At 48.1% G+C, this 12,732-nt stretch overlaps 1 protein-coding gene across 1 annotated transcript in view; it reads left to right on the forward strand.

Moving 5' to 3' along the window:
- Positions 1-8,453, forward strand: part of BRCA1 (BRCA1 DNA repair associated) — a 55,090-nt gene extending 46,637 nt beyond the window's left edge. The window contains exons 18-21 of the mRNA XM_082194672.1: positions 968-1,022; positions 2,522-2,595; positions 4,531-4,591; positions 7,530-8,453. Coding sequence (XP_082050798.1) covers positions 968-1,022; positions 2,522-2,595; positions 4,531-4,591; positions 7,530-7,639 — 300 coding nt within the window. The 3' untranslated portion in view covers positions 7,640-8,453. The remainder of the gene's footprint in view (positions 1-967; positions 1,023-2,521; positions 2,596-4,530; positions 4,592-7,529) is intronic.
- Positions 8,454-12,732: the final 4,279 nt, after the last annotated feature.

Consider the following 12,732-nt stretch of genomic DNA (forward strand, 5'->3'; position numbering starts at 1 on the left):
TGATGTTTTGTTTTTATTAATTTTTGTACACCGCAACAATATTTTTGAATGGTGGGTGGTTTATAATTACCGTATTTTTTGACCATAACACTCACTTTTTTCCTCCTAAAAAGTAAGGGGAAATGTCTGTGCGTGTTATGGAGGGAATGCCTACGGGTGGCATGCCTACGGATTTTCCTCCTCTAAAAACTACGTGCGTGTTATGGTCGGGTGCGTGTTATAGAGCGAAAAATACGGTATGTAAATAAGGGGGAGAAATATGAAGAATCTATGGCCGTAAGGTAAGTGCAAACAGGTAGATTATACCCTCCTGAGTAACCCTTACAGAAATGCTTAACGGTGCTTGCCTATGAGTGTGTGATTGACACTTTGTAATTCCTGAAAATGAAATACCATTGATAAGCATGTATGGTCTTATCTTTTTTAAAAATAGTTATATTCAGAACCCTCTGATTACTTCTGACTATTAAAAACTAATAAGGAAGAGGCTGGCAGAATATAAAAAGTCATGTTGCCCTGTTGCTATAGAGAGAAAGTTAATTTCTAGTTCTTCAAGGAGCGAAGGAGGGTTATAATTAGGAGCTGATGCAAATTGTGTTTACGATCCTGCTGCAAAGCTTTGATTCTGCTTGGCTGAATTGTTTATTTTGCCTCCCACCCCCGGCCTGAAGATGTAGTGGCCTGCCAGTTCAGCCTGTATTTTTTGTTGTTGTTGTTCTGCATTGCCTTGTCACCGTAAAGACTGATTGGGATGGGAAGAAAAATGCTGCACTTTTAGATGGAGACAGAATTTAGTTAAGTGCTCATCTTTTATCTAAATGCCTGGTGTTGTTTTTAACTCGGATCATATTAGCTGTACATACTCAGGTCTGAGTAGACCCCTATAACATAGTTCATACCCATATTGAGCTCCTTAGTTTGGGATTTCATTGTACACCCCTTCTGACACCTCTGCTTTCCTTTCCAGCTTTTCCAAGGCTTAGAAATATGCTGCTATGGGCCATTCACTGACATGCTCCCAGGTGAGGAGATTGCGATAAGGGAGAGAGGTTGATAAGAGCTTGAAAACAACCCAGACAATAGAAGCCACTGAGAATCCTTACTGGGGATGGAGAAGAATTGTGTTTGGTTTACATTTAAGCAAATGGGCCTAATCTGCTCCTCTCAGAATAAAATACAGATTGGAAAGTTAATTATCTTTCAGGTGTCACACGTATCTGACGGTTGTGATAGTTCTTGTCTCAACAAAAGTACCAAAAGGCATTTTTAAAAGTATCTCAGGTTAAAGTAATTTTAGAAATATATGCACTGAGATGAATTCCACATTTAAATATTTATTTGTGATAAAATACATATTTTAGTGCATACAAATTCTGGTATGGATTAAAAAAAAATCAATCTGAAGATTAATCCAGAAATGGAATGGAACAAACATGAGTAAACACCTGTAAAATTGATATGGCTCAGAAATAGATTGATCTGTTAATCCCTCTTCTTGAGTTCCTTGTAAAGTGAAGCAGGATTACTATTCTCTTTGATCATGCTCAGTCACTGATGAAATTGTCTAATATTGTTGAAAGAGGGACTCTGAGATTTCCTTGCCTGATCAGTCATTGTTTTGGACCGCTGGACAAATGTATGCTCTGCTCTGCTCATATTTTGCCCCAGGAAAAAATGATTTTGTGTCCCGAATAAGTTTTACAAATTAATCTGCATCTCTTTTCTTATTCTGTATAACTTATTCTGCTTCTGGTTTTATCAGGCGGGGGGTGGGGGGCAGACTGGATCTGACCAGTGGCCAGATCTTGATGTTCCCCACCCCCAGCAGGTGATTTTGACAGGTGGCTACCTGCCATCATCATGACATCATGGTTTCCTTTGGAGACCAACATGAATTCAAGCAAAGCTGCTTGTGTGGTTTGAAATCAAACGGGGGGTGGGGGTGGCGCAAAGGTAGCATTTCCTTATGAGACTTGCTGCAGGCAGCATCACTGTAAACCCTGCTTTAAGCAGGAATTAGCTGCATGACCTGACTGGGAACTCTGTAATGCAGCTGATCCGAAAGGAGCTTGCCGCCACCACCAGTCAGCTAATGAGTGCTTACGACAAACCTTGCTAGAGAGGGCACTTTAAGGTTCCTGATTCTTCCTTTGTGGCGAATTGGGGCAAAACCGCCTCACCAGCCAGATTAAGACAGCTGCTGGGCCTGATTTGGCCTGCGGAGGTTCCCCACCACTGTCATAAGGAATGGCAAGATAAGGTGTCACAGCCCACACCTTTCCAGATTCATTTAGGCAGTGATGTCTTTGGAAAACAACTCCTGAATCTCCCAAAGTTTGATAAAAATAAAATGTCCGTATATCTCCTAACAGATGTGAGGAGCTATTTGGGGCTTGGAGTGTGTGTGTGTGTGTGTGTGTGTGTGTGTGTGTGTGTGTGTCTGATGTTGGTAGGGGTAACCTGTTCTACCATTGTATATTGATGTTGTGTCTCTCTTTCCCTCTGGGTGGAAATTGCTTAGAACAATTGGAGTGGATGGTAGAGCTGTCCGGTGCCTCTCTTGTGAAAGAACCTCGCTTATTCTCACCTTCAACAGTAAGTGCGGATTTAATATTGTGGGTACAGAGAAATGGGCCAATCTGAGTGTGTGTGAGAAACAAGACAGACAGAGGGAGAGCATTTCCATTTGCCCCCTTTAATTCCTTGGAAGTACTGATGAATTTGGCTTGCCTTGTTTTTTATTCAACTTTATCGACCCATGGCCTGTGTTGAGCAAGGGTATATGTATGGGGTTCTAATTGCATACAGAGTCAGACCCACATCTAGCTCAGTACTGTGCAGAGTATGTGAGAGAGAGAGTTGGGCAGCCTCACCCACCGCCAGCTGTGGTCATGCCATACTTTGGCCACACCTGTGCAGCCCCTAAAAGCCTGGTCATAAGGAAATATAACCCCTGACCTGAGAAAAGCTCCCCACCTTTGCTCCAAACATCAGTCAGATGGCAGTTTGTTTCCTAGCGCTGCTGCCAGGAATGTTTTAATCTGAAATGTTGTGTATATCAGGCATGTGTAGTTCAGTGGCAGAATGTGACCTGCTGATGTTTGCTTTTCACGAGTCACACACACCTGACACTATATAGGACCGTGACATCTCACTTGCTGTCCGAGCAAAGAGCTATGGACAATTTGATGCTGAGAGGACATGCATTCATGGACATGTGTTGGGAGAGTGCAGTTTTCAGTGTGCCCTTAGACCAGTGTTTCCCAACCGGTGTTCCGCGGCACACTAGTGTGCCGCGAGACGTTGCCTGGTGTGCCGTGGGAGGGAGGCGGGCGAGTCGGGCGGCGAGAGGCGGGGCGGCGGCGGCGAGGAGAGGCCGCCCAGCGCGGGGCTCTCGCCATCTGCCTGCCTGGCTGCCTGCGTGGCGCTGACGTCACGGGGCTGTAACGTGCCCCACATAGGCACACGTGGGGCTGCGAGCTCCCTCCCTCCCACATCCCATCGCCGCTCGCTTCGGCCGGCCTACTGGACTGTCGCAGGCGGAAGGCCTGCGCATGCACGAGGTTTTCGCGCCTTCGGGATTCCCTTCACGCCTTCCTCCTCCCGGGTCCTTGAGAGCGCGGGAAGCGGCAGCGCGAGACCGGTGTTGAGCCTGGTAGGTATTGCGCTTGCCAAGGCAGTCATTTGGGAAATGAAAACTTGCAAAGCAAGCAACCAGTTCAATCTGAAGTACGTGTATGCTTAATATCCTGTATCTGAAACCTGTTCTGCCCCCTCCCCCACACTTGGTGCCATTTTCATCTACACATGCAGCAGAGTAAGTTGACCCAGAATAGTACCAATTCAGATGGCAGATGGGAGAATGACAGTGCTGAATGCTTTCCCATGTAGAACAGTCCCTGCAAATAAAAACCTAGCATATTTGGAAGAGGGATGCTAGCCTAACCATTACCTTCTATGCTGTTACTATTTTTTTTTTTTTTTACATAAGTAAAAAGTGACCTTTCCCCATCTGGCATGGTGGTGGTGTGCCTCGAGATTTTTTTCATGAAACAAGTGTGCCTTTGCCCAAAAAAGGTTGGGAAACATTGCCTTAGACCACCCCTGTGCCACCCTTAGCTTCTACCTGACATTCAGAAGTCATCTGAAGGCAGCCCTGTTCAGGGACGTTTTTAATATGTGACATTTTAGTGTATTTTTCATCTTTGTTGGAAGCCGCCCAGAGTGGCTGGGGAAACCCAGCCAGATGGGCGGGGTACAAATAATAAATTATTATTATTATTATTATTATTCAAGCCTGGTTTTTCTGGCACTGTCTTAGGCTCCTAACACATTTGCTTAATTTTTGTGTAGTTGGGAAGGTAGGAGGAAGGTTTCTCCTCAATTCCCTGTCAAGTTGCAATGCTGCAGCAAAGTGAAGAACAACCTTTCCCAACAGTATCTCTGGCTGCAGACAGGCAGGCAAATTTGATCCAGTATATGCCTCCTCCTCCTTCTCCTCATTCTTCTCTTTTATCTTGCAACCCCTAGAACTCTACTGCTGTGGTGGTCGTTCAGCCTGAAGCTTGGAGCGAAGACACTGCCTGCCAAGGTGAGATTACTGCGCTGCCCATGCCTCCCAAGATAAACATAGGTTGCAAAGTGTCCGATTGTGTACTAGTTTGGAATAATAAATACCAGCCATGACAGAATAACTGTCTAGAGCAGGGGTGTCAAATTCAAATTCATCGGGGGCCGCATCTGCAGTTTGGTCACCCTCAAAGGGCCGGTTATATCGGCCTAAAATATTTGAGCAGGCTGAGACCCCTGAAGTTGATGGGCTTTGACATTTAAATGGGGTGTGTGTGGCATGTGATAAATTATGTGAGGTTCAAGCTGGTCTTTGACCAGTAATAAATTATGATGGTGATGTGAGGTGGGGCCTACCTGCCCCCCCTCAATATTTTATTCAGGCTGACACCCCTGTTATGAAAGATTACTAAAGTCTGCCCCTGTGGTGATGTATCATAACATTGTGCAGGCCCAGTCTGAGGGCACCTTTACTGGACTGCGTCTTGTGGCTGGGGCTTGTCTGCGCCTTCTCTTCCTTCTCCGCCTGTTGCTGCCTCCTCCCTGTGCCAGGCACTGGTGGGGGGGGGGAGATGTGCCGGTTGCACCCCAGTTTCTGAGAGGGGCCAATGCTGCTTGTTCCTCCCTCTGCTTTTCAACACTGCAATATATCGCTACCATATCACAACATCACTATCACAATGTTGAAAAGTTGGTATCGTCTGCTTTTAGGGGCTGAGGGGCTTACTCAGTACGGACAGGGGCACTCCTAGGAATGTATTGGATTTCAAATCCCTGGATTTCAAATCCCATTGAGGGGGGGCAGGGGCGGACTTTGGTAATATGGCACCCACCCTGAGTGAGGACAAAATTTGGTGCCTCCCCTAAATAGAATAAATAGTCATTGTTATTATTTTGTGCTCCCTTGGCTCGGGGTGGGTGAGGCGCCCGCACGGCACCAGATCTGGCGCTGGTGGAGGAAGCAAATTTCCACGACGGACCGAGCTGCCCCTGTGGATCCTGCTGCCTGAGGCAGCCGCCTCCCCTTGTCCTCCGTGGCAAGCCGAGGCGGAGGAGGCGCGGGCGCGGGGCTCCCGTCCACTTGCTCCGGCGTGCCCGCTGCAGCCCTGCTGCCAGCAGCCATCGGGGAAGGCGGCCGGCCGGGGCTCGGTGGGGCCGGTCGGCAGAGGGCGGCGCTGCGCCTCGCCTGGGCATGGAAGCCCTGCTGGCACGTTGTTTCCCACACCGCCGTCTGCGCCGCGCTCCCGCCTCCATCTCGGCTCGCTCCCTCCCGTCCTCCACCTCCGCGTCTCGCATCCCTGCCCGGCGGCGCCGGCGCAGCGGAGACCGAGCACGGCACCAGCAGCGGCTGCCGGGGCGTGGGGAGGAGCGTCCGGCCAGGCAGCTCCGCTCTGCTTGCTGCTGCTGCTCGCGCTGGGCGCCTCCTGGGCGGCGCGCCCGCCGGACCGGAGCGGGCGCCAGAGACGCGGCAGCCCGCGGGATGAGGCGTGCGGCCTGCGGGGTCGTGCCGGCGGGGGAGCTCCGGAGGCGGCCTCTCTGCTCACCACCTCCTTCGTGCTGAAAGGCGACGCGGCGCACAACCAGGCGACGGTGCACTGGACAGGCGAGAACAGAAGCGAGAACGGCGGCTACACGGGCCACATGATGAGGTCTGGCGGGCCGGATTCGGCCCGCGGGCCTTGTGTTTGACACCTGTGGTCTAGAGGAAGCAGAATTAGTTGTGCAAGGCTCTGGATCAGGAGTTCACATTTGTTAGCTTGACTTTACTAGCCGGTAATAAGTAATGCCTAACACCAACCCCCATAGCCCTGTAGCACACACAGAGGGGTTTGGGGAAGAGGTGCTGGCTTCTCTCATTTGCACTAGTATATGGGGAAGGTAGGGATGCGGGTGGCGCTGTGGGTTAAACCACAGAGCCTAGGGCTTTTCGATCAGAAGATCAGTGGTTCGAATCCCCGCGATGGGGTGAGCTCTTGTTGTTCGGTCCCTGCTCCTGCCAACCTAGCAGTTCGAAAGCACGTCAAAATGCAAGTAGATAAATAGGTACTGCTTCGGCGTGAAGGTAAACAGCGTTTCCGTGCGCTGCTCTGGTTCGCCAGAAGCGGCTTAGTCATGCTGGCCACATGACCCGGAAGCTGTACGCCGGCTCCCTCGGCCAATAAAGTAAGATGAGTGCCGCGACCCCAGAGTCGGTCACGACTGGACCTATGGTCAGGGGTCCCTTTACCTTTACCATGGGGAAGGTAAGAAACTGAAGCAGTGCTCCCTCTTGCCACTGCTCAGAAGAGATGCCTGTGTTTTACTTTCTTCAGACTAGGATCTCAAGTGACAGCTCCAGGCAGGGAAAGGGTCTGTGTACTGCAGGCATCCTGTTCCCCAGAGAGCTAGAGTCATTTGGTGCCAGTAGGCTGGCAAGCCTATTTGTGGATACTTCCTGGTGCAACTATAAAGTCTCACACTGATGTTTTGTAGTGGTGAGAGCTGGTTGCGCCCCCTAGCCTCCGAGTTTCCCATTTGTTTTCTGCTTGTACTTCCTAAAATGGCTTTGGGGGGAGACACAGCAAGGTTACACGAAGGAGAAGAAAACTTTTCCTCCTTCACTGGCTCACGTATACCTGCCTCTCTTTCCCCAACATGAAGGGTAAGGGATGTGGATTAGTGACTTAGATTAGGTCATGGGCTTGGCCCATCCTTACCCACACCTGCACACTATCACTCAAAGTTGCTTGATAGCTAAACAAATAGCTAACAAGTAATGTCAAGGGATGTTGCAGCAACAGTTCAAACCCGCTCACACAATCTGCCCCTTGTCATTTGCAGTTTTTGTGCGTCTGGCATTTTGAAAGGTCATCCATCAGAGATGCTCTGAAAGAAAGTGCATTCCTGAGCCCTCTGGGTAGAGAGAAGGGGAACAAGAGAGTGTGGACATTAAAATTCTCACAATTGATCTTGTATTGCAGGGATACCACCGCAATGCAGTGCTACTGTAGTCTCACGAGAGTGGATGCTGGACAGTATTGCATGCTATCAACGCCAGGCATTTGACGAATACATCGTGCAACAGGTGTGAAAGGACGGCCTTTTGAACACAGAATCTTCAGGAAAGGATTTCTGTGGAACTTTTGTGAAAGGCTTCCTCACAGACAGTGTGGTTTCACTTGCGAGATAAATATTTCAGTTGGCATGAAAACACCCCGTCGCCCGCCAAAGGCAGAACTTAAAACTGTGATACTTCTGTCTTTGCCGTTGTGAGCCAAGCAATAATGTGTTCTTCTGTGCTGTTGCAGATGCATTATTTACTATCCAATTGCTGCCTTGTTTGGGAGACTTTTCTCTTCATGTCTTGGAGATGTAATCGTTTGAAAGAGTTATATGGATCTGAGAGCTTCAATTAACTCAGGAGGATGGCAGTATTTTATCTGCTTGTTTAATGGGGTAGGGTGTTCACATACAAAGATGCACTTATGCTGGAATACTGGCATAGCAGCATCTAATAAGAAGCACTGTCAGACTGGAGATGGCACACACACAAAAACCACTTCAATGGGCCTCCGGAATCATAAGGAAGTATGTCCCAAGTCAAATATTTGTTTTGCACAAAGTAAATAAATCTAGCATCTCTCTAGCAAGTTAAATGCAAACAGGTTTTGATCATTATATTCCTGGATCCACAGAAGACCCAGCCATTATTTTTGGGTTAGGATATTTGATCAGCCTACTTCTTCCATGAACCATGGGACAAAGCACCCCTTTAAAAAAAAAACTTTGCTGGCTTAGTTCCCACAAGTATGGAAAAGTGCCTTTGAAACAAGAGAATATTTACCACTTCTTATTGTCAAGCAAACTGAGATCCATAAATAAAATTTGCTTGTTTACGGTTAAAAGAGGGGTAGAACCCATCATGTTATTTTCTTTTTCAATCCCCCCCAAGTTAGCTTTGAAAGAGTTTTACATTGCATAATGCATTTGGAGCAATCCTTCAATGTTCTGCAATTCTAAAAGCAAATAAGTCAGGTGCAGGTTTTGCTCACTCACACACTTCTGTGAGAGTCAGTTCCGACACAGAGCTGTAGTTTTCCCGTTTGGAATTTGCATTTCACCGATACCTACAAATATGGCTTAGTAGAAGAACAAAAAAATATTCTAAAACTGTAAAACAGCACATTGTACAGAGTGCCATATACCCATGACAAATCAAACCGCAGCAAGAAATAAAAATGGTTCCAGTGGAAGAAAGTAGCAGGATTTTTTTATGAAAAGTCACCACTCCGTTCCTGCACAGGTTTTATCTGGCATGTAAGACGCGGGTGGCGCTGTGGGTAAAACCTCATTGCCTAGGACTTGCTGATCGCATGGTCGGCGATTCAAATCCCCGCGGCGGGGTGAGCTCCCGTCGTTCAGTCCCAGCTCCTGCCCACCTAGCAGTTCGAAAGCACCCTTAAGTGCAAGGGTGCTTAAGTGCAAGTAGATAAATAGGTACCGCTTTATAGCGGGAAGGTAAACGGCATTTCCATGTGCTGCGCTGGTGCTGGCTCGCCGGAGTAGCTTCGTCACGCTGGCCACATGACCCGGAAGTGTCTGCGGACAGCGCTGGCTCCCGGCCCCTAGAGTGAGATGAGCGCACAACCCTAGAGTCTGTCAAGACTGGCCCGTACGGGCAGGGGTACCTTTACCTTTAAGATCTGTGTAGAGCAGGTCCCCTTCTTGAGAGGAGGATGGGATTCTTAAAGGTAAAGGCACTGCCATGAGATCCAAACATTCGCTTGCCCACCCTGTGCAGCAGGAGAAGTCATCTACAGAAAAGACAATTCCCACTTGCTCAGGTGCCAAGGGGACAGGACAGTGATGATGGAAGAAAGACTTGCTAGCTGGGTCCTCACCTTGCTAGCTGACTCTCATTTCGTTACTTTCACAGATGAGAATGGGCTCGCTCAGAAGCATCTTTTACAGCGTGTTGTTTGTTTTAATATTTTAAATATTTCATGGTAGCTTTTTATTGGCATTCTGTTTTTGCTAAGTTTGCCAGCTACCCTGAGGCTCTGGATCCAGTGGTTTTATGTTTTCAAATAATGTGAGCAAAGGAAGCTTGCATTCTGCCAGCATGGAAGCATGCTTGGGGTTGCTGCTCCCTCCACATCCAAGCCCGAAGAAGCAACACAATGTTTAAGCCTCCTATAGCAAAAGAGCCTTGGGGCAACCTTACAAAAACACAATGAATCTGCCTGCACTGTACAATTTCAGGATCAATCACTTAGGCCCAAGCATCTTTTTTTAATAGATCTCTATGTGCATAGACACAGGCTACAGAGTAGGGGTGTGGTATTTAATTGATAAACAAGTTTGGTGGATTGGCTAAAATGGTGCACGTTTTAATTAGGCAGATGGTTTTTTTAATGTAATTTTTAATGCGTGTGTTTATATTTTTAAAAAGTCACATGGCAAGCACTTTTTTTCTGAGGTGGCAGAGTCCACCCAAGGCCTGGGAGGTCGAAGGTCCAGCTAGCTGTCTGGGATCAGTGAGGTCATGCCCAGTATGAGAACTGAAAGCAGAGAGTGCTCATTGTAGACAGATCACTGTAAAGGGTCATTTTGGACTCACAGCTGTCCATGGATGCACAGGTTAATTCTGTGTCCAGGACAGCTGTCTACCAGCTCCACCTGGTACGCAGGCTAAGACCCTACCTGCCCGTGGACTGTCTTGCCAGAATGGTGCATGCTCTAGTTATCTCCCGCTTGGACTACTGCAACATGCTCTACGTGGGGCTACCTTTGAAGGTGACCCAGAAACTGCAATTAATCCAGAATGCGGCAGCTAGACTGGTGACTGGGAGCGGCCGCCGGGACCACATAACACTGGTTCTGAGAGATCTGCATTGGCTCCCAGTACGTTTCCGAGCACAATTCAAAGTGTTGGTGCTGACCTTTAAAGCCCTAAACGGCACCAGCCCAGTATACCTGAAGGAGCGTCTTCACCCCCATCGTTCTGCCCGGACACTGAGATCCAGCGCTGAGGGCCTTCTGGCGGTTCCCTCATTGCGAGAAGTGAGGTTACAGGGAACCAGACAGAGGGCCTTCTCAGTAGTGGTGCCCACCCTGTGGGACGCCCTCCCTTCAGATGTGAAGGAAATAAGCAGCTATCCTATCTTAAACACCTGAAGGCAGCCCTGTTCAGGGAAGTTTTTAATATTTAATGCTGTACTGTTTGTCCGGGGGAGCCGCCCAGAGTGGTTGGGAAAACTCAGCCAGATGGGCGGGGTATAAATAATAAACTATTATTATTATTATTATTATTATTAAAGGAACACAAATGGAGCCTTAATTCCAGATGGCTCCACATCAGCCCTGACTATCCTTCTCATGCTCTAACCTTCGTGGATGAGGTCTGGCAGTCCTTAAAGGGACAGGTCTAGAGCCTGGAGCATATCCCCTTATTGGCTTCTCTCCTAGTTCCTGCCTTGTGCTTTCCCTGTACAGGTAAGCAGGCATTGTGGAAGCTGTCTTCTCTCAGGGATGGGGAACCTGTGGTCCTGGAGATGCTGTTGGACTATATCGCCTTGACCACTGGCCATGTTGCTTGGGACTGATGGGAGTCAGATACCTGGAGAATTGCAGGTTTCCCATTCCTGTCTTAAAAATATTATGCCTCTTATTGCTTATGTGCACTTCTTGCTTCAGGAGCATTATGTTCACCCATACGCACATAGATACAGCATTAATTGATCAACTAAGATGGCTGCTCTGTGGACACTTTCTTGGGAGTTAGGTGCCATTGAAGACAACAGATTTGCCTAACTAGACGATGGCCTTAACATGCCATATGTAGTGGGGCTTACAGTGATTGGAAAATAGTACACAATTACTTTGCAAAAGCTCATTGATTTATTTTTCTCTGTTTATTGCTTTCCTTCTTTAGCCATTGCACCACCATTGATTTGAACCACAAACCTTTAAGCAGGTTCCTCGCCTGTAGCCCTTCAGATATGGGACTCCCATCAACTCCAGCCAACTCAGGGAAGATGGGGTATACCACTCTTCCTAAAGAGCCCCAGTTTTTCCAGCTCTTATTTAAAAGAAATGAAAGTCACCCCCCTCACCAAAGCCACAGTCATGTATCCTGCCCCTAGATCAGGTTGGGAGTGACCACCAAGACCACATAACACCAGTCTTGAAAGACCTACGCTGGCTCCCAGTACGTTTCTGAGCACAATTCAAAGTGTTGGTGCTGACCTTTAAAGCCCTAAACAGCCTCGGTCCAGTATACCTGAAGGAGCGTCTCCACCCCCATTGGTCTGCCCAGACGCTGAGGTCCAACGCTGAGGGCCTTCTGGCAGTTCCCTCACTGCGAGAAGCCAAGTTATAGGGAACCAGGCAGAGGGCCTTCTCGGTGGTGGCACCCGCCCTGTGGAACACCCTCCCACCAGATGTCAAAGAGAAAAACAACTACCAGAAGCTTTTAATGTTTAATAGGTTATTGTATTTTAGTGTTCTGTTGGAAGCCACACAGAGTGGCTGGGGATATAAATAATAAATTATTATTATTATTATTATTATTATTATTATTATTAAATGTGTGGCTGAGGGCTGCATGTGGCCCTCAATACCTTTTTCGGTGGCCCTTGGCAACATTTGATGCTCTCACACTGCCTTCCCAAAGCCAGGTTATCGAGGCGCTGGGCTTTGGGAAGGAGGAATTAGGGCTCTGATAGAATCCTAGAGTCCTTCCACCTCCTTCCCAAAGCCAGACATCTCTCTTAGGTTCCCCAGCACCCTGGGCATGGAAAGGCAATGTGCAGCCCCCGGGTGCCATGCCAAAGTACTCCTGCAGCCCTTTTGGTATGAAGAATTGGGCCGCGTTGCCCTAGACTGTTCTGTTACGCTTCAGGTTGTCAGGTTGCAAGTACAACTGTTCTCCAATGTTTCCTGTGGAAGGAGAAAGAGATGTGAAGTGGCCATTTCGTAAATGTAAAATGGCACTTGCGGTGATGGATTTGTCTGCCATTGGTTCCATTGGAACGAGAAGCAGATGCATCATTCCGTGTTTGACGCCCGCATAATGAAGGCAGATACTGCCTCACAAGAACTCATTAGCAAGCAGCAGAATCCGAAGCCCGATTGCATCAAGATTGTCCCCATCCACTGCCAAGAGCTGCAACAACATTTTTA

Source organism: Podarcis vaucheri, assembly GCF_965113315.1.
Source record: "Podarcis vaucheri genome assembly, chromosome: 13".
In the NCBI taxonomy this organism is placed as follows: Eukaryota; Metazoa; Chordata; class Lepidosauria; order Squamata; family Lacertidae; genus Podarcis; species Podarcis vaucheri.